We start from the raw sequence: 21271 nt of genomic DNA on the forward strand, positions 1-21271 counted from the left end.
TCCCAATTTTCACATGAATTAATAAAGATTTACACTCAGTCTTTGAAATCTTGCGTAGATTTAATATAAAGTTAAATCCGAATAAGTGCATCTTCGGTGTCACCTCAGGTAAATTCCTAGGGTTCACCGTTAACCGGCAAGGCATTGAGACCAACCCGGACAAAATCAAGGCCATCCTAGAAATGAGACCACCCTGAAAGTTAAAGGAGGTTCAGAAGCTGAATGGCCGATTGGCCGCCTTAAGTCGCTTTTTGTCCAAGTCAGCAGATCGCTGTCTGCCTTTCTTTAAGGCCATAAAAAGCAAAGGCTTTGAATGGACCAAAGAGTGCCACCTCCCGTTCAATGAGCTCAAAAGGCACCTCGCCAGCATCCCAGTCTTAACCCGACCCAAAGCGGGTGATGTTTTAGAGCTATACCTCTCAGGAAGTGACGAGGTGGTCAGCTCGGTACTAATAAGAGAAGTAGATCGGGTCCAACGACCCGTCTATTATGTTAGTAAAGTGTTGCAGGGAGTAGAGACGAGGTACCCAGAGATAGAAAAGTTAGCCTATGCACTGGTTATAGCAGCCTGAAAGCTCCGCCCATACTTCTAGGCTCACATCATCGTTGTCCTTACCAATAAACCTCTGAGGCAAGTTTTGCTCAAGCCCGAGGTCTCGGGAAGGTTGACAAAGTGGGTCATCGAGCTCAGCGAGTACGAACTCCAGTATGAACCACGAATTGCTATCAAGGCCCAAGCCTTGGTAGATTTCGTCGCAGAATGCACCTTTAGCTCCGAAATCCCCAGTCCGGTAGAACACGAGGCCCCCAGTATGGGAGAGCTCGGAGTTCCCGGGCTGGTTGAACTCGAGCGCCGTGAAGTAGCAACCAACGCGGCATCTCTCCTAGTTAGGCCAAGCCCGAACTGGGATGAAGAACCCTAGATCCTTCATGTAGATGGCTCGTCAAATCGGCAGGGCAGCGGAGCTGAGATCGTTCTGTACGGACCAAGCGCTGTGAAACTGGAGTACGCGGTACGCTTTGAGTTCGTGACATCCAACAACGAAGCAGAATACGAGGCACTGCTAGCCGGGCTGGACCTTGCAAAGGAAGTGAAAGCCAAGCACATTGTTGTCTGTAGTGACTCCCAGCTCGTGGTAAATCAGGTTCTGGGTGAGTACGAAGCTCGTGAACCAACTGTGGTAGCATACTTATCCAGAGTAAGAGAGACTCTACTCAACTTCCGATCACACTTCATCCAGCAAATCCCGAGATCAGAGAACGTTGAGGCCGATGCCCTGTTGCGGTTAGCCAGCACGGGAGATAACACCATGAGGACTGTGTATATAGAAAACTTACCTCGGCCTAGCATTCTCAAGGGGGCAAAGGAGGTCGCTCCCGTCATTCAAGCAGAGCCGAGCTGGATTGATCCGCTCACGAGCTTTTTGCTACATGGGGCCCTCCCCATAGATTGTAATGCCGCCAGGAGGGTAGAGCGCCAGGCAGCCAAATACGTCATGATAGACGGGCGGCTATACCGAAGATCCTACACGCTCCCCTACCTGCGTTGTTTGCGACCCTCGGAAGCCGAGCTCCTCCTTCGCGACACTCATGAAGGCCTATAAGGTGGACCCTTGGGGGGCAAGGCCCTCACTCAGAAAGCACTACGATAGGGGTACAACTAGCCAACCATGAAAGCAGATGCGACCGAGCTTGTCAAAAAATGTGGCAAGTGCCAGAAGCAAGCTAACATCCACCACCGGCCTACCGCCAACCTGAAATACCTCACTAGCCCATGGCCATTTGCACAATGGGGGATTGACCTACTCGGGCCATTTCCGCCAGCAATAGGACAAAGAAGGTTCCTAGTGGTGGCAGTGGACTATTTCACAAAGTGGGTCGAAGTTGAACCTCTCACGACAATCACAACTCGGAACATGTAGAACTTCTTTTGGAAGAACATAGTGTGTCATTTCGGATTACCTCGAGTACTGATCTCAGACAATGGTAAGCAATTCGAAGACATCAAGTTCCAAAACTGGTGCCGAGACATGGGGATTCAGTAGAACTTCACCTCGGTGGCGCACCCTCAAGCGAACGGCCAAACGGAAGTTACGAACTGAAAGCGCGCCTGGACTGAGCTAAGGGGCTGTGGACGGACGAGCTGCCCAGTGTACTATGGGCCTACCATACAACGGAAAGGACTGCCACAGGAGAAACCCCCTATAACCTTACATATGACACCGAAGCAGTCATCCCAACCGAGATTGAAGTCCCCTCGCTGAGATTCGAACCATGTGAAGACAGAGCAAACGAAGACGAGCTACGTACCAACCTCGACATGCTAGAAGAAGTACGGGACCTCGTATACATCAGGACCATGGCCTATCAGCAAAGGATAGCTCGGTACTATAACACCAGGGTCAAAAAGCGGACTCTCCGCATTGGCGACCTGGTTCTCCGCAAGGTTATGGTGCCTGAGCTCGGCGTTGGCAAGCTCGGTCCAAACTGGGAAGGACCCTACCGAGTAAAGCGAATACTCGGGGAAGGAACATACGAACTCGAAACCCTAGAAGGGAAACAAGTACCTCGGGCATGGAATATTATCAACCTAAGACAATATTACCCATAGATCACCAAACTGAGTAGACCACGAGTCGCTCCTAGAGCCTAAGGGCCAATTCGTTGAGCTAGCGACGACCTTGGCAACACGAGATCCGGTCACCCCCTCGGAAAGGGCAGACTCTAGGAAAATGGATCACGAGTCACTCCCTATAGCCTAAGGGCCAACGTGCCGGGTTAACTAAAGACCTCGGCGCTATGCATGACCTTACCGCCTCGCCAGCATAGGTTTAGCATACCAAGGACTAAAGGCGTCTCGAGTACGGACTCTCCGACTCTTAGTCTACCTCGGTATACGCTGCTAGGGGTAAACACCAACCTAAATTGCCAAGTAGATAGGTCGGGCATGCACCTTACTATGCCTACCTCGGCATGCGTTGCTAAAATCTTATGATCACCCTTACTAAGTATGAAAAAATAGTTCCGGGTGACAGCGGTAAAGGGTCACCCACCTCAAGAGCTAAATTCACTAACTCAATAGCTTGGATAAGACAAGCACTTCGACAGAAGAGAACTACATAGACACTTAACAAAATATGTACTCTCATTACATAAGTGTGCTTTCATTACAGACAGTACAAAGAATCAAGAAAAAGAGAAAGTAAAACTAAGCTCGCTGGCCCAGAATACAAGGAGCACGCAAGTACTCTGAAGGCTTGTCAACTTTACTCGGAGCCTCTTCGGGGGCCTCCTCGGGGGTGTCAGTCGGGTCAGTAGCACCAGCCTCCTCATCACCGCCCTCATCGTCAGAGTCTGGGTCATCCGTGGCCTGGCAAGCCATGTCATCCGTGATACTCTAGGTGGTGAAGGCACTTATGTCGAGGTTGGGGTACGCGCGCCTTATCCACCACCTGCTGAGCTTAAATCCCCTATGGTAGGCCTGCGACATTACGTCGTCAAACCTAGACAATTTGACATAGTCAATGACGGACTAGGCCTTCGCCTCTCTGAGAGCTTCGTCGAAGATCTCGGTCTTCTCCTTGATGTCGGCTTTGAGGTACTCCACCTCGTGCTCCAAGGCCCCCTTGACCTCCTTGAGTCCCTGCACCTCGAGCTGCGAAGCCTTTTGACCCGCCTTGAGGCTCTCCACCTCGAGCTTCAGGGCTTCCTAGCCTGCCCTAAGCCCGTTCACCTCGGCCTTCAGCTTATCCCTTTCATGATCTAGCTCCTCCTTCTCTGACAACAGAACCTCACTGAAGCTCTTCTGAGCTACAGCGTCACTCTCCAATTGATGAATCTTGCATCGAGCTGCCCTTAGGTCAGTATGAGCTGTGCAAGATGACTCCTCCGCAGCCAAAACGCGTCTCAGGTATTTGTCAGACTAAAAGGCCAACGCGTGCACGACACTGTTCACCTGGCAAAAGGAGGCCAGTCAGTACCGGGGAGGAAAGAACAAAAGAAAGGGAAAATGGTGACCCTTAGAGTGCGAACTCACCACCATAGCGTGGGTTGTAGCACGAGCCTCGAGTTGACCAGGGGTGAGGTCAGCCCAGTCTATAACCTCTACGGAGATGACAGCCCCTCTACTTCTTTCAAGGCTGATCTGGGGGTTTAGGATGCTCTCTTCCTCCCCCTGGCTCCCCGAGCTGGATGCCGTCGTGTTTGTGGCATGATGAGCCGATCCTTTAGAAGCCTTGGCAGCAACCCCAGCAGGATTAGGGACTTCGGTGGCAGCCCCGGCTAGCTCCGTGATCAACTCTGCTGCCGTTTTAGGCTCCTAAGATGGTAAGTCCCCCTCCAAGTCTATCACTGGAGGGGCATTAGGGAGCTCGGGCTCCAAAACGGGAACCTGTGGGAGCTCGGGCCTCAAAGAGGGGACGTGCGGAAGGTCTGGTTCAGGGGTGGGGGTCCTTGGGGATTCCACACACGCCTTCTTGGCAGCTCGCTTCTTCCTCTTCTTCATCTGGTGAAGGAGCCTCGAACCAGTAATCCTCTCTTCCTCCATGGGACTTGCAATAGAGCTCGACGTCAGTAAGCTCGAAAACACTTGGCTGATTAAGCAAGACACTAAAGTAGAAATAGACCTACTCGGGCTCAAACCGGCCTGAATGAGCTTCCCTTTGGCAATGTAGTCCCTGTGATCGAACCCGGCTTGAGCCCATGAGTGAAAGGTTTCCCTCGTCCTCCGGTTAAAAGTAATGCTGGGAGCTTGAGTGGCCACCCTCCAACTGGTAAGGAAGGGCCACCCCGTGTTGCTCCGGACTACAAAGTAGTCCCACTTCCAGGCCACGACCTTGCTTGGAAATTTATGTAGCATTTTGAAGCCCGGGCGAGGGGACAGATAGTAGGTCCGCCCGTGCTCAGAGGGAACGCCCGAGGCACTCTTTTTTATTAATAGAATAGAACAAAGGATATCTGCATCTAAGGAAAAGTTATTTTCGGAATAAAGGGAGATGGTCCCGACCACGTTTCGAATAGAATTGGGGTGGAGTTGGTCTAGCGTGATGCTGAAGCATCTCAACACCTTGGGAATAAGGTGGTGAAGAGGGAGACGAAGCCCGCAAACAAGTTGCTCCTAAAGATCACGATCTCATCTGGACCGTGCTCCCAAGGAAAGTTTCCGATGGGAAGACTATACGAATACTCCTGAGGCAGGTTGAATTGTTGGATGAGGTGTTGAAGCCTCTCTAGCGTCATAATAGATGGACCGAACTTATTCGGCGCTCGACCTCGACGGGAGGTGAACGCCAGCTTACCCGAGGTCACCCGTGCCTCGTGAGAAGGCCGGGCGACGGTAGGGTCACCCTGACTCGAGGTACCCACCTCGGGTTCGTCTAAGAGACTGTCCCCGCTAGACATTGAATGAAATGAACTGAAAAAAGGAGAAAGGGAAGCTTGGGGACTCACTGGGAAAAAGACGCAACCGAACTATAAGACCCTCGCTGAAGACTCCAAACGCGAGCTCAAGGTAGACGAAAAATACTTAGTGGCGAAAGAAAATGACCAGGGTCCCCCATTATTTATAGCCGTTGGGCCTGGGTGCCAACGGTCAAGATCGAAACGATTTGACGGTCCTCAAGAAAACCGGCTGCGAGACTCTCAAGGCGAAATCAGTTTAGCTTGTTTTTGGCATCCGTGAAGTCCAGATCGCGTGACGTCCGCGCGTAAGTTGTACGCAACCCAGGTTTTTCCTTCTGAATGAACTGAACACCAGACCGGTTTGGCCAACGAGTTGCCCGACAGGGTGGCATGAGTACCGCGCCAAATCCACCCGGCGCACCGTGAACTCCCTGCGCTGGGTCACCACCCCCAACACGGGGAGTGGGGGGCAATTGATGGAGGGTGATTTGGCCCGACCTCGTAGCACAGGGACACGTGTGCATGACCTGGCTCGATAAACAGCTCAGCTTGACAGCATGACCGCGACTTGACGGGAGAGACACGCCTAGTCCAACGCTGGCCACTCGGTGGGTTAAGCAACTCACCGGGAACTAACACCTAGCCAACCTTGACTTCCACCAAGTGTGGGAGGTCTCGAGCTCCTCCCAGGGCCCGAGCTCCCCCTTACCCGAGCTCCCCCTAAGGGGCTCTGAGCTCTCCCTTCCTAAGAAGGGAGCACCCCGGTTTTTGGCTAAGTGTCCCGAGGGAGAAACACCTCGGGGCAGCACCGCCTCCAGCGCAGGCACCTTGGCACCTCGGTACCGAGACAAACCTGCTCCAGGTAGTCCGACGTATAGTAGCTCGGCAAGCTGTAGGGAGGCCTGTTTGACATCCGTATCTACCGGACCCGGTGGCAGGGCTCTGATCCCTTGCCAGGCGGCGTTCTGTTTGCCATCTCTGGAAAGCATGACACGTCTGTGAAGTCCGTACCTGGCGATAGCAGCTTGTTGCAGCATCCTGCGCCTGCCACACCTGCCCTGGCAGTAACGGCTAGGGCGGTGGCGGTTATGCCAGGTATGACCGAGCTTCGACATAAAAGAACTCCAACTCTTACGAAGAAAAGGTATTGAAGCTTAAGCACTTTCAGCACTCTTATTCTCTGTTCTTTCTTTGAGATTTCTCTAGTTCTAACTTAGCCATAGGCGTGTTCCCATCGGGAGAGCTCCCCAGGAACCCTTCACCTTCTCCTTCCTCTCAGGTGGTGCCCGTTCCAGCCAGAAGCCAAGTCACATCCAGATTGTGCAGCATCACCTACCATTAGCGTGGGGACTGGGGAGTGGGGGGGGGGGGGGGAGGGGGGAAATTACATAGAAGACTGTATTAGAAGTGGGTATTTTTGGACCAGGGGGGCATGGCTCCCCTAGGTCCCCCTGGCTCTATCCCTGCTGATAGTCTATTTGGGTTTTCTAGATTTTGTACCAAAAATAACTGTTCATGTTCCACAGTGCTTATGGCTTTCAGAAGTGACACCCTCCGCCCACCCACACACACAAAATCTCAGAGAGTCTAAATCACTATCATTTATCAGTTAGTCATTTTAAGGGTTGTCCCCTTCAGCCTTTTTAAATAGCTTATTCAGAGCGTCTCAAAACAGTTAAACTAACTTAGTTGAATATTTAGCTAATTCCTCCCAAGTAGGCTCTAAAACTAAAAACTCATGATTCTGACCATATCACCTTAGATCCTGGTGAAGGCGGGATTCCATCTCAAATCTCCACTACAACTACCAGCTAAAGACCTTACCAACTAAGCCAGTTGACATTTTTAAGAGTCACACCTGTGGGTGCACTAGACGCATGAACTTGCCAATCAAATAAAAACATGTTGATGGGGCTGGAAGATCCAAACGTTAATGGGACTTTGACCATTACTTGGACATGTTCGGTCGAACCGGATGCAAAAACTCACCCCGTTTCAAGTCCATTCCTCTTTGGAATTCATTCAGCCTTCTATTGCATCCTCCATTCCTCTCCGACTCCACCCTCCTCAACCACCTCTAATCCTATCTCACGGGCTTCGAAAAACCCTCCAAAGCTCAAATTCACCCCGTTTTAAGTCTGCAAGTTCCTCCTCACTCAGCCTCAAGAGGTTTCCAGCTTTTGCTTATTCGTCATCTTCAAATTCATTGGATTGGGACAGAGAAGAAATAAGATGGCTCATAGAAGAGCAATAGTGGCTCCGCGAAGAGCAATGATGGATTCGTGAAGAATTATACTAGAATTCGGAGTGGAAAGCGCTCCTCCGAGAAATCTCTGAGTTGAAATGGCGAATTCAAGCCCTAGAACGCAAGAATTTTCTATAAGGAGCTTCAATGTCAGAGACAGTTGCCAACATCGTGTCGCTCTTGTAGGCACTAAGCTGAATTTGCCGAATCAAAATCAAATTGCCAAGAATGGTTCAGGGTCGATGCCAATGCTATTGCGACTGGTAGCGAGAAGGTGAAGGAGACGGTTGTTGAGGAAGTTAGGGTGTTCAAGAGCATAAAAGAGAACAAAGAGGAGGAAAGGCAGGAAAAGAAGGAGGTTCGATCATTGAGAATGGGATCAAAAGGCGAAGACGTTCAAGCAATGCAGGTTTCCGTGCAAAATGCATTTCTCCTGTGAAATTTAAGAAAGAAAAGGCAAGTTTTAGTTTGTTTAGTTTTCATTTAAAAAGTTACTTAAAAGTTTTAGTTTGTTCAGGTCTGCGAGTTGTACAGCTTTTTTTTAGTGTTCAATACTCCAGAACACCGAATTTGGTCCTTGTTTCACGCAAAAGAACAAGAATGTTGATGAATGAAGACGACTTGGTGAGGGTGGCAAAAGGATTGGGGTACCATGTGATTAGAGCTTCACTTAATTAAATGAAGAATTTACGAGAGCTTTCTGAGGTGTTGAACAGATGCAATGTTTTGGTGGGGGCTCACGGGGCAGGACTGACGAAGATGATGTTCTTGCTGGAAGGAGCTGTGGTAGTGTAAGTGGTGGGATAAGGGTTTAGAATGGGCTTTTGAAGGTGGCCGGCGGGATGCCCAGGTTAGGGCTTGGAGGAAATGAGGAGATGAAGACAAGAGATGGGGAGGGGAGAGTTCAAATGATCTTAAACTTTCAAAATAACCCTACTTTTTGAGTTTTGTATTTTTGCAGGTGGTTGAACCGGATTTATTTAGCTAACGACTGAACACCCGTTAAAAGTTGGTGTTTTTTCGACATATCAACGTGGTCGCCTGTGATTTGGGCTGGGGATATTTAGGGCCCTGATTATCCAAGCCCAGCCCAAGCTCATTTTAATCGACTGACTGAACCGGTTCCAGTCAGCTACCGAGCCGCCGAGTTAAAGACTGCGAGCCCACAAATATACAAACCAAACGAAAATTCTAGATTATTCAGGCATCCAAGATTCATCACCAATCGTTTCTTTTCCAACAAGAAATTCGAAGATCTAGCTCCTTAAAAAGTAGAATTTTGTTCCTCTTTTCGATTCCTATTTGAAATTTGGAATTGAGATTTTGAATCCTATTTTATCGAAGAATCTCTCTACAAATCAATTGTTCGAAACTCGAAGGACCTCGTAACAGAATGGATTTCGAGCTGAGAGCCGCGAGGGAGAAGCTTGAGAGAGAACAGAAGGAAAGGAAAGAGAAGGCGAGGCTAAGACTTGAAAGGGAGAAGAAAGCCAAACAAGAAGCCATTCGCCAACGAGAGGCCATCGAAACCGCTCAAAGAATTCGAAGGCTCGATGCGGCTGAAGCCCAACTCAAGGTCGACTTCCATCATTATTGCTTATAGTTTCGTTTGATCGGTCGGTTTGTGTTTAAATTTACAATTTTTAATTATTTTATACTTAGACATTTCATTGTTCATTAATTGTTATGGGTGCTTCCTTTTACATCCTCTTTGAGGGGGGAAGACCGGGGTGGTTAGGGAAACTGTTTTTATAAACTATTTAGATTTTAGATAATGGGATCGAATATAGTATCTTCCAATCTTATATGGATTCCCAACTAGAATCTTCCATTTTACATTTTTTCTTTTGAACTTGAACCAGAAATGGTTCGCCGACTGATTGATAGTCCATGAAGAGAAGTCAAGGAACTGAATCGAGTTTGTAGAAATTCTTCTGAAAATAAAATGCAAAAAACGTGACAAAAAGAAAGAAAGCAAGGAAATTGCATGATGAAATTTACAGGTATTGGAGGACATAAGTCACAATATACAGATTATCTTGCAATTCCTCATCATTAATTCAAACGTTCAATAAAGCCTTCTCTTAGGGGCAGTTACTAATCGACGACCAGAATACTGGTTGTTGATTGGATATAGGGTATAATGTCTTTCCGGTATCATAGTGGAACCCATCATATTCCTTCAAATTCTGAAGCTGAATTGGTAGTTCGAAGGGGAGAAGAGAGTTCCATCGGTAGGGAACAAACCTGAGGCCAGTAAGTCCAAGTCTGAATTCAGAGAATCAACTAGTACAGGATATTCAGAGGGGAGTTAATAGTTCTTCTCCCGGGCAAAACGAGGATACTCTAGTAGGCGTCCATGATCAGCGTTCATTGGGTATTACCAGCAAAGTCTGTCTGCAGTCGTCTTCAGCTGAAAATGATCTACAGGGATTGCTTTCCAGTCCAGAGGGTCTCGTCCCCTTCTTTTTTGAGAAACCTTTCTCTCCAGGTAAAATCGTCAATTTGGTTAAGGACACTGATGCTCTCCCTATGCTTGCAGATACCACAGATTACCAACCATTGCATGTTGTTGAGCCAAGTGGGAAGTTGAGAGAAGAGAAAGAAAAAGAGAAGGATAGTGTGAAGGGGATGGATAGCATGGAGCAAGGGGAGAGAATTTGGAAGTTGGTGCGATTTTCTAGATGAACTTAAGATCCGAGAAGGCTATGTTGAAGATTCAATTAATGATCTTGAGAAGGTGGGTGAACAGGATGGTAGTGAGCATGAGAGAGGAGGAAGGTAGCAGGTAAGAAGGAAGGTAAGAGAGAGATGGGTAGCGGAGTGGTAGAGCAGATGGGATTGCAGTTAAAGGAGGTTAGGAATGTTAGTATCTATACCAAAAAGAAAGGGAAGAAAGTAGAAGCTAGGAAGAAAAAGATGTTGGAGGTGGAGAGATTGAGGTCTGATGTAGAAGGTGACATTTTTTTTTTTTATCAATAAGGTGACATTGAGTTTAGTGCAAGAGGGAAAAGAAGGAAAGGGCAGAAGTAGAGGAAGGAGAAGATTTTGGGGATTTTAAAATAGTGGTAAATGAAAATAATAAGTTGGAATGTAAGAGGGTAGCGCTAGGAAGAGAAGGGTTATTAAAGACTTGCTTAAAAAGGAAAAGCCAGATATAGTGATGTTGCAGGAAACAAAAGTAGCAGATATGGATAGAGATGGATCAGAAGTGTGTGGAGTTCTAGAGGATAAGTTGGGTGGTGGTGCCATCTTTGGGAGCTTTTGGTGGCTTACTCACAATGTGGAGAAATGAAGAGGCCAATTAGGTATAGAGAATGTGAGGGATGGTTTCACTTGAGTGCAATCAAACATATATGGGCCAGTTAGGTATAGAGAAAGAGGCCAATTGTATTGATCAAAAGAAAAAAAACAAAAAAAAAGAAAGAGGCCAATTGTGGGAGGAGCATTATGATATTAGAGGCCTTTGGAAGGGGTTGTGGTGCCTAGGAGGTGATTTTAATGTGATAAGATTTACAAATGAGACAAACAACCCCAATCAAGTGATTCCCACAAGCATGATGAGGTTCAATGAGTTTATTGAGGATTGTGAACTAAAAGAAATACCAATTCAGTAGACCTGGTTCACTTGGTCCAATTTTCAAGCCTCCCCCATTTGTTCAAAGTTGGGCAGATTTGTGTTCAATGTTGCTTGGGAGGAGTATTGGGGAGGGATGATGGTGAGGGCTTTGCCTAGGGTTACCTCAGATCACTGCCCAATTAGAATAGGCACAAAAGACTTTTTGACAGGTCCTACTCCTTTTAGATTTGAAAATATGTGGCTCACCCATCCCGGATTTACTAGTAGAGTGAAAGATTGGTGGAATGAGAAGGTGGGGGCTTTTGATTGGAAATGAGTAAGGTTTCACAGAAAGATACAACATTTAAAGGGCAAGTTGAAGGAATGGAATAGGGATGTGTTTGGAAGAGTTGAGGAAAGAAAGTTGAATGTGACCTCTAGAATTGAGTAGTTGGATCAAAAGGAAAGTCAAAGGTTGATGACTGAGGAGGAAAGAAGCTTAAGATGGACCTTAAATGGATTAAGGAGGGTGATTGACAATACTAAGTTGTTTCATGCAATAGCCAATGGAAGAAGAAAAAGTTTTGTGGATAAATTGGAAATAAATGGTGAAATCTTGAGGAGCCAAGAGGAAATTGCAAATTCTTTTGTGGAGCATTTTTTAAGAGAGTATATAAGAAGGTGAGTGATGTAGGAGTGATGGTGGAAGGGTTAGATTGGCTAAGGTTGGACCTAGAAGCGGCAAGGATGTTGGAAAAGGACTTTGAGCTAGAAGAAATTAGAAAGGCAGTTTTCTCAACGGATAGGTCTAAAGCTCTGGGACCGGATGGCTTGATAATGGCTTTTTACCAAGATTGTTGGGAGATAATTAAATATGATTTGCTAGCAGTTTTTGAGGAATTTGTTGAGGAACATTTCCTTAGCCCTAGGATCAATTCCACTTTCTTGGCCTTGATACCCCTAAGAAGGATGATGCCATTAGTCCTAGAGATTTTAGACCTATTAGTTTGGTGACTAGCATGTATAAAATTATGTTTAAAGTCCTATCGTTGAGGTTGAAAGAGGTCCTCCCTAGTTTGGTTTCACAATCTCAAGGGGCTTTTGTTCAAGATAGAGAAATTATCGATCAAATTTTGATAGCCAGTGAATGTGTGGAGGATTATAAGAGGAGGAGGAGAAAAGGTTTCATGTAATTTGGGCTTACAGAAATGAAATGAAGAAATTCAAATGGATAACTCAGCCGATGGATGTAACTATACAATGGGTGGGGAGGAAGGCAAATGCTTTTGCTGATTCTCTAGCTAAACAAGGAGTAACTAGGGATTAGTTGTACTAGACCCACTTGTAACTTTGTGATGTTCTGTATTAATGAGTGAGGCTGCACCTCACGCCTCATATTGGGATGCTCGTAATAGACTATTTATCATTTGCTTCTAATGAAATCAATTGAATTTTTATCTATAAAAAAAATAAAAAAATAGACTTGGAGAAGGCCAATGACATGGTGGACTGGGTTTTCCTGTTGGAAGTATTGAAATGCTATGGTTTTGGGGAGAGATGGTGTGGATGGATTGAAGGTTGTTTGAAAACCTGTCATTACTCGGTACTGGTAAATGGTGTGGTGAGGGATTTCTTCCTGGCTAGTAGGGGATTAAGACAAGGGGATCCCCTTTCCCCCTCCTTTTTACCTTAATAACGGATGTGTTTAGTAGACTCTTCCTAAGAGCAGATTTGATGGACCTCTTTAAAGGTTGGATAGTAGGCAAGCTTAATACAGTGGTGACACATTTACAGTTTGCAGACGATACAATTATTTTCTGTGAGGGTGGGGATCCTTTAAAGGCAAGGCAGTTGAAGGAGGTGATCAAGTTATTTGATCATATGTTTAAGTTGAAAATAAATTTCGAGAAGAGTTGTGTGGCAGGAATGAATTTGGAGTAGGAGGAGCTAAAAGTAGCAGAGTCTTTAGGATGCCCGATAACTGTTTGGCCATTGAAATACCTTGGGATGCCACTAGGAGACAATCCAAAAGAAAGTAGGTTTTGGAACCCAGTTGTGGAAAGGTGTTCTAAGAGATTGGTTACCTGGAAGAGAAATTATATTTTGATGGGAGGTAGAATTACATTGATAAAATCCACATTAGCAAATTTGCCAATCTATTATTTATCGGTGTTTAGAATGCCACGGAAGGAAGTGATGAAGCTAGAAAAGTTGATGAGAGATTTTTTGTGGGAGCTAGGGGAAGGTAGAAAGGATCATTTAATCAAATGGGATGTAGCGTGTAAAAGTAAAGATCAAGGGGGTCTAGGCATAGGAAACCTAAACAAGAAAAACTCCTCTCTACTAGGTAAATGGCTTTGGAGGTGGACTTAGGAGAGGGGAAGATTGTGGCAGGAAGTAATTGGTAGTATCCATGGTTCTGCAGGCAATGGTTGGGATGCTGGGGTATCGTCGAGGGTTACTTTGGCTTCTCCTTGCAAATCTATTTGTGGAGTGCTTCCTCACTTCCTAAGCCAAATCAGGTATGATGTTTGCTCTGGAGATAAGATTCTTTTTTGGAAGGACCTTTGGATTGGTAATTCAATCCTTAAAGATCTGTTCCCCTCTTTGTTTTCTCTTTCTTTGTTTAAAAAAGAACCTGTCTCTCACTTTGTTTCCCTTTCTGAGTTGACTGGGTTAAGCTGGAACTTAGGGTTAAGAAGAAATTTAAGGGACCTTGAATCAAAAAGGGCAACCTCGTTGTTACAAATTCTTGATTCTGTTGCCCTGGATTTCTCTAAATCAGATGGCCAGATTTGGATTCCACACCCCAAAGGTCGTTTTTCTTGTGCCTCCTTTTTCTCTTTCTTGTATTCAGACCCAAACTCTCTTCTTTGCCCTACTGATGAAATCTGGTCTAAACCTATTCCTCCTAAGATTGGGGCTTTGTGCTGGGAAGTTTTCCATGGGAAAATAAACACTCTGGATGTTTTGCAAAAAGGAAGACCCTTTATGTGCCTGTCCCCTAACTGGTGTACCTTGTGTGAAGTAAGTGGAGAAAACTATTACCATCTTCTGATATCCTGCCCTTGATAGTCTCTGGGAAAAGATTTTTGAGCTTCTTGGTCACAGGTGGAGCTTGCCTACTCAGATTAGAAGTCTCTTTGAACCAACGATCTTCAGTTGGCCAAAGAGAAGGGGTAAAATTCTGTGGAGATGCATCAGGGCTGCATTGATTTGGACGGTATGGGAAGAAAGGAATGGCAGAGTGTTCAATGATAAAGAAAGAAAAAAGGAAGCAGTTCTGGATTGCATCTTATATAGAGCTTTAATGTGGGCCAAGTCTCTAAAGTTATTTTCTGATTTCTCCTTTGATGATATGTGGAGAAATTTCTCCTTTTAGAAACTATGAAGGTCATGTTATTGCTGTGTTCTCAGGTCCAATTGGAGTAGGGGGCTCGGTTTTTGCAGAGTTCCAAGCTGTCCTGCAAGGAGTAAAGCTTGCTAGAGATTTAAATTATGATAAATTGTTAATTCAAGGTGACTCTAAACTGGTAAGGGTGGTTGAAGGAAACTGAAACTATAATTTGGAAATACAAAGAATACATGAAAAGATTTAAGTGGCTGGTAAGAGATATGACAATTTCAGTCCAATGGGAAAGGAAGTTGGCTAACGGGATGGCTGATTTCCTTGCAAAACAGGTGGTGCATAAGTCTGAATTATTCTGGGCTCAGTTGTAATTTGGTTATATGGCTGGGGCTGCATCTCGCACCTCTGCTGGTTGTACTCTGTAATCTTGTGATACTTAACTATGTTCTAATAAACCTTATATCATTTATCAAAAGAAAAAAAAGAAACCCTTGTCTCGTGGTTATAATAAACTCTTTTCTTTGGGCATATTTAAAAGGTGGATTACAGGTCAATCTAGTGAGTTCCTTTTCTCGGTGTATAGCTCAGTTTGTCTAGATCATCCCTCCATGTGGTTGAAATGTGGCAGGTCATGTAGGGAAGTTCCCTACTTCCCTCCAGGGTTATGTCCATATAGTTTTCTTTATGATGAGTTAAAAGCTGATTTTCCTTAAAATCAAGTCCCTGTAAAGTATTGTACCATCTATTTGAAGGGCAACTATAACATGCTTCAGTGCCATATTGCCGGACAAACTTCATAGCTTATTAAGATTATTTATGGAAATCCTCAACTACAAAGAAGAGTGAGGATTTCTCCTCATAGGTTTGCATTGGCTGAAGGAATTCTACTGGTCATGGAAGATTAAAGATTGAATAGTGATACTATACACCACTATATCTATTTCTTAGTTATGGGCCCAAATTTAGCCTTCTCGTAGCACATAGAAGAAAGATCAATCAGATAGAACAACTTCCTAACAGTACATCTTTACAACTGAAACATTATAAGCTACAATAAGAAAGGAAGAAGATAATGGAGCATGCACATCTAAAATTTTAAGATAATCTGGAAAATAATCTGTCTAAAACAGAACAAAGATGTATGGATTTGATTGATCATCTCTATCATTTTCCAGGTTGTTATAGAGGATGATAATTTCAATTGAATGGAGACAATTTTGATCAAGATTACTTAGACATTGAGTGTCTATGGTCTATACTGGAACAAATTCTAAGTGCATTTTATATGCTTTGGTGATTATTTTGGGATCTTTTTGTTCATCTGTGTAAGGGGAAGGGATGGAGTGGGGCATTTTTTGATTGTTCAGGATTGAGTCGTACTCGAGCCTTGAACAATCACCTATTATATCTGGAAGGTGTGTTTGTGACTGTAGAAGATTGAACCACACTTAAACCTTTGAACAATCGCCTATACTAAACTACACTCAATTCAACTCAATTAAGCCTTGCCCCAATTATATGTGATCAGCTACATTAAATCTGTTCTACCATTCTGTTCTGTTCAGTGCCATATCCAGTTTTAAATTATGGGCCCTCAAATCATTTTCACTACTTCAACCCATGTCCTTTTTGGCCTGCCCCTATCTCTTCCAAACCCTGAACTTGCCACAAGTCACTTCTTCTCTTAGTGTTGAATTTTGATGATCTTCTTTGCATGTGACCAAATCATCTTAGTATATTTCCCTCATTTTATCTCCTATTGCGGCTACTCCTAAGTTCCTAAAAAATGTTCATTTCTGATCTTGTCCTTTTCAGATATCTTACTCATCCATCTCAATATTGGCATTTCTGTTACACTCCTTTTCTAGTATATTGTTTCTTGGCTTTCCAATACTCTGCTCCATGTAACATCACTAGTCATATAACTGTTTTATAATTTTTTTTAGCCTAAGTGGTATTCTCCTATTGCATAGGACCGGATGCATCCCTCCATTTCACCCATCAAACTCTAATTCTATGGGAGATGTCCTCCTTAATTGAACCATGATGTAATATGCCAAGATTTAAAAAAAATGTCTTCATTCCCAAAAAAGCCTATAGATCGTGGTCATTAGATTGCACACATGTTCAACACATTTTAAGCTGATTTATCACCAACAATTGCTGATTGGCTGCCTAGCATATCTGATACATGGTGATTTTGAGTCCTTCCATCACTCCCACCCAAAATACCTTCCTTCCCCCAATAAAAAAGGGGGAAAGGAATGAAAGGATAGAAACACAGGCACCCACAACAAAAAACATGATTCTGGATACTCAATAAAGATGATATCAGTTTATGCATTTATAATGTTTGGAAGATTGGTAGGGATGTGTAACACAATTTATGCAAGAATATCTGTTTTCTCTTGTTCATATTTTCCCTTCAATATTTAGCACTTTCATGGCTAATTTCATGAATACAAGTAAATTAATTAATCACAAAGCCTTTTATTTCTAACACAGGCTAATCAGCAAATGGAAGAAAGTTTGCTAGCTGGGAATGGTGTCATATTTTTTCGTATTTTAGAAGCTGTGCCTTACCAGGGCTATGGAGATAAGATCAAGTTGCCACCTTCTTGCTTCACTGAATTGTCTGATCAAGGCGCTCTTGATAAAGGGCCTATGTACTTTCAACTTTCAAAGGCTCAAAAAGAGGGTTCTCCAATCACAGAAGCCACTGAACAGCAAAGCCAAGGTATTACCCACTCTGGTGTTCTGGAGTTCACTGCAACTGAAGGATATGTTGAGCTTCCTCCTTATGTATGGAGTAATTTATTCCCTACTGACCCTCCAAAGGTTCCCTTGATTGAGGTTCGCTATGTTAGGCTACAAAAAGGAACATATGCCAAATTACAACCAGATGGGAGGGGCTTCCTGGACATACCCAATCACAAGGCAATTCTTGAAACAAGCCTCCGGCAGCATGCTACTCTCTCTCAAGGTGATGTAATCATGGTCAACCATGGAGAACTAAGCTACAAATTGCGGGTTCTAGAGCTAAAGCCATCTTCTAGTGTATCTGTACTGGAAACAGATATTGAGGTTGATATAGTAGGGCCAGATTCGGCTTCAGAGAGGACAGATGGTTATGTCTTAATCCCTCTCACACTAGGAAAGGCTGAATCTGGAATTGTTGAGGAAGGTAAATACAACTATTACAAGTTCACAATAGATACTGAAATTAGTCGCAAAGTAATCTCTGGCTTTTCCAGTATTGAGGTTAAGATAGAAGCAGATACAAATGGTGGGGATACTGATCTCTATGTATCCAGATATCCTGTCTTATTCCCAAATCAGCATCAGCACCAATTGTCGTCCCATGATGTGGGTTCAAAGGTTTTGATTCTCAACTCTAATGACGATAGCCTGGGCAGTATCTATAGCATTGGTGTCTATGGCTTCAAGGGAACAACAAAATATCAAATTACTGTTGGAGTTAAAGATAATAATAATAATTATAGGGTTGGTGAACAAGCAATTTCTTCCTCATCAACACTGGATTTGGACTCTGTAGCATGTTGGAACTGTAAGCACTATATACCTAGTAGGAGTATTGCACTGCATGAAGCTTTTTGTAGTAGGCACAATGTTGTCTGTCAGCATTCTGGATGTGGGGTTGTTCTCAGAAAGGAGGAGACTGCAAACCACGTGCATTGTGAGAGATGCAGACGAGCCTTCCAGAAGGCAGAGATGGAGAAGCACATGAAAGTGTTCCATCAGCCACTTCACTGCCATTGTGGAGCAGTCTATGAGAAGGAAGAGATGGTAAGCAATAGAATGATCAAAATTCTTCCATATATATATATATAATCCTAATTAGTTTCCCTTTGAAAATTCCACGCTTTCTATACCTTATATCCATCAGTTATCAATCTATGAATTACAATTGACAGTCTATCCCTTGGATTGCTTGGGTTCTCACTGTTACACATGATGAGAAATCACCACTCTTTCGGCCCAGGTCAAGAAATGTTTTGTTTTTGTTTTTTTTTTTTTTTTTTTTTTCCGGGGGCGGGGGGGGGGGGGGGGGTGGTAGTCCTCCATCAGTTGCAAGATTTTAGATTGATTAAATATAGTGCTGGTTTGAGGGAAACATCAAAACCTCCATGAAATAAGTGGTAATGCTTAAATGCATCAAACACAGTTCCATATTTTAGGAAGAACATGAAGGCCAATTACTCAGAATGCATATATTTTTTTTATGCCTATTTACTAAAAACCTAATAGGTTTTGTCTCAAAAACTGGATATGACCACTTAATGGGTATGAACATGTATTTTAATTCGTCTTAATCTTCATGTTGTACAGGTTCAACACCAGTCCACTGTCTGCCCCCTGCGCTTAATTACATGCCGGTTCTGTGGGGACATGGTTCAAGCTGGGACCTCTGCAACAGATGCTCGAGATCGATTGAGAGGACTTTCTGAGCACGAAAGTGTCTGTGGGTCTAGAACAGCTCCATGCGACTCGTGCGGGCGTTCTGTCATGTTAAAGGAGATGGACATCCATAGAATAGCTGTGCATCAAAAGAATTGAAGGTGAAATTTTAGGTTTATTTTGACATGGTGAAAGTTGCCAAGGGCAGGGAGACTTTTGAGGTGTTCATTCCGGTGCACTAGACGAACAATACAATCCATATGTTTATTGCTAAGTGAAATTTATTCAACTGTGTTTCAGTTCCAATAATTATGTGAGCTTGTAACTATTGTATTTGAAAGGTGATAAAGAAGATGCTTGACTTTTTGAGTGCCAGCTTTTCCCACTTCATCAGCTAGTCGTGTCACAGAGAATGTTATTGAATGGACACCCTTATAATCGGGCTGTTTTTAGTTTCTCTTAAAGGTTTGGTTTGTGATTGACCAAACTTAGTTCTTTGTTTGATATTTTCTATTTCGTTTGTTTGGAATTCATCCACTTTGGAAATTTTAGCTTTTATTTTAATCATCACTGATTTGTTCTCTGTTACCACTCTTTTGCTTTCTTCTGTAAGTTCTCAGGTTCTGAAGAGTATTTGATGCAAGAACTGCTAATACAGCTTGGTTATTCTTTTAATAGATGGGAATATTCAACAACTAATGTTTTTGTTTTCATTTGTTTCTGGAATCGCCATATCAGCAAGAAAACAAAAAACAAAAAGATGTTCTTGAACTCTGTTTTTGTTTTGAAAGGGAAAAGTAAGTTGGTTAAAAAAACAATAAACCAACACAAAATAATGGTTTTTAAAACAAAAACAAATTTTCTAATATAAAAATGATATGATTTATGAATATGTTATTAAATAGTTAGATGAAAACATGTTTTTAAAATTAGATTTAAAAACATATTTTTTTATTTCAGTATTGAAAACAAAAAGCACACAACGTACGACATGTTTTTTGTGTTTTTGTATCTGTTTTCAAATCGGATGGTTTTAATTTGTTTTTGAAACCAATAACAAGAAAAACAATTCACGTTGTAGAATGCCTCCGTATTGAGATCAGCGGAACCGATGAATAATTGTTTGGTTCTGAGTCTTTTATAGAACCGTTAAAATAATTGGTTTGGGGATGGTCCACACCAATTTAACAATTTTAGGTCGTTCGTCCGCCATGTTGATCTCATCCCAAGGGCTCTTTTTCCTGTCGAAAAGTATTTTTATTTTTAATAATGTCCGTAGGGGTTACACAAAACGGGGGTAACACGTCCCCAACAATCTGTCACATGGTTTTTAAAAATGATCCGGAGACTGAACCGGTCAGGGGTCTGGTTATTGGGTCGAATGGTCCAACTGTTCGACCTGAATGGTCAGTCCTTTCTGACAAAACAAAAAAACAAAAAACAGTCCATCTACTGCCTAATTAGCCTCTCAAAACACGTGCCGGTACGTAATGCCAAACTAGAACTCGTCCTTCAACTGGATGCAGGTTGTGATGATATGCTTCATCTTTCAAGGTGGATCAGTCAGTCTTTTTTCTTTAGACAGGAAATGGCAAGGTTGGAGTCACCTTGGATTGATGGTATTTCTTAATATTTAAGGTTCCAAGCAGCCTACATTTCAGCAACGTTTATAGGGACAAGACCCAACTTATAGGCTTTGATGTCTAAAACCTTTCCCATATTACCACTGTACAAAATCCTTCACTACTACGAGATGCATCAAGGTTGACTTTTATGTGACCAACGTTTGGAGGTTTCCAAATAATATAGTTGATTTGTCATTATTGTTTTCTAATAGGCTTTCATTATAATCCCTAAATAAATTGAGAGCTTTGTCAATTACAAATTGGGATGGGATATTTGCTTTCTTGAAAACTTTTTGATTTCTATTTTTCTATATTTCCCACAGTATACAAGCAATTTTTCCTTTTCTTGTGAACTTTTTTCCTACTGTATCCTTGTTTAATCTCATCCACCAATCCATCAATGAAAGGTCGCTCTCCTTAGGATCCTAAATAGAAGGGTTTAATACTTGCAAAATTTGTTTGTGAATGCACACTTTTTTAATATACGTTCTGAATCCTCTTCCCCACAAAAATCGCAGGTAGGAAGTCTAAGTCTATTATTTAGGAGAAGATATAAAAAGGTTTTTAATTTAATATTCCAAATGCTTGAGAGCCAGATTGTGGAGTCTTCTCTTCTATTTATCAAGGAGCATCTCAATTTGGATTGTAACCCCAAATTAACTTATCCTCTTAAC

General features: G+C 43.4%; 1 protein-coding gene across 1 annotated transcript; it reads left to right on the forward strand.

The window, feature by feature from the left end:
- Window positions 1–8794: 8794 nt before the first annotated feature.
- LOC104594069 (uncharacterized) lies at window positions 8795–19560 on the forward strand. The gene is made up of 3 exons (XM_010254191.3): window positions 8795–9221; window positions 17059–18360; window positions 18904–19560. Exons 1-3 carry the CDS (start codon window positions 9039–9041, stop codon window positions 19129–19131), a joined length of 1713 nt encoding a protein of 570 aa, XP_010252493.1. The 5' UTR covers window positions 8795–9038; the 3' UTR covers window positions 19132–19560.
- Window positions 19561–21271: the final 1711 nt, after the last annotated feature.

The sequence above is a fragment of the Nelumbo nucifera genome, chromosome 1 (genome assembly GCF_055504915.1).
Source record: "Nelumbo nucifera cultivar China Antique chromosome 1, China Antique-T2T, whole genome shotgun sequence".
NCBI lineage: Eukaryota > Viridiplantae > Streptophyta > Magnoliopsida > Proteales > Nelumbonaceae > Nelumbo > Nelumbo nucifera.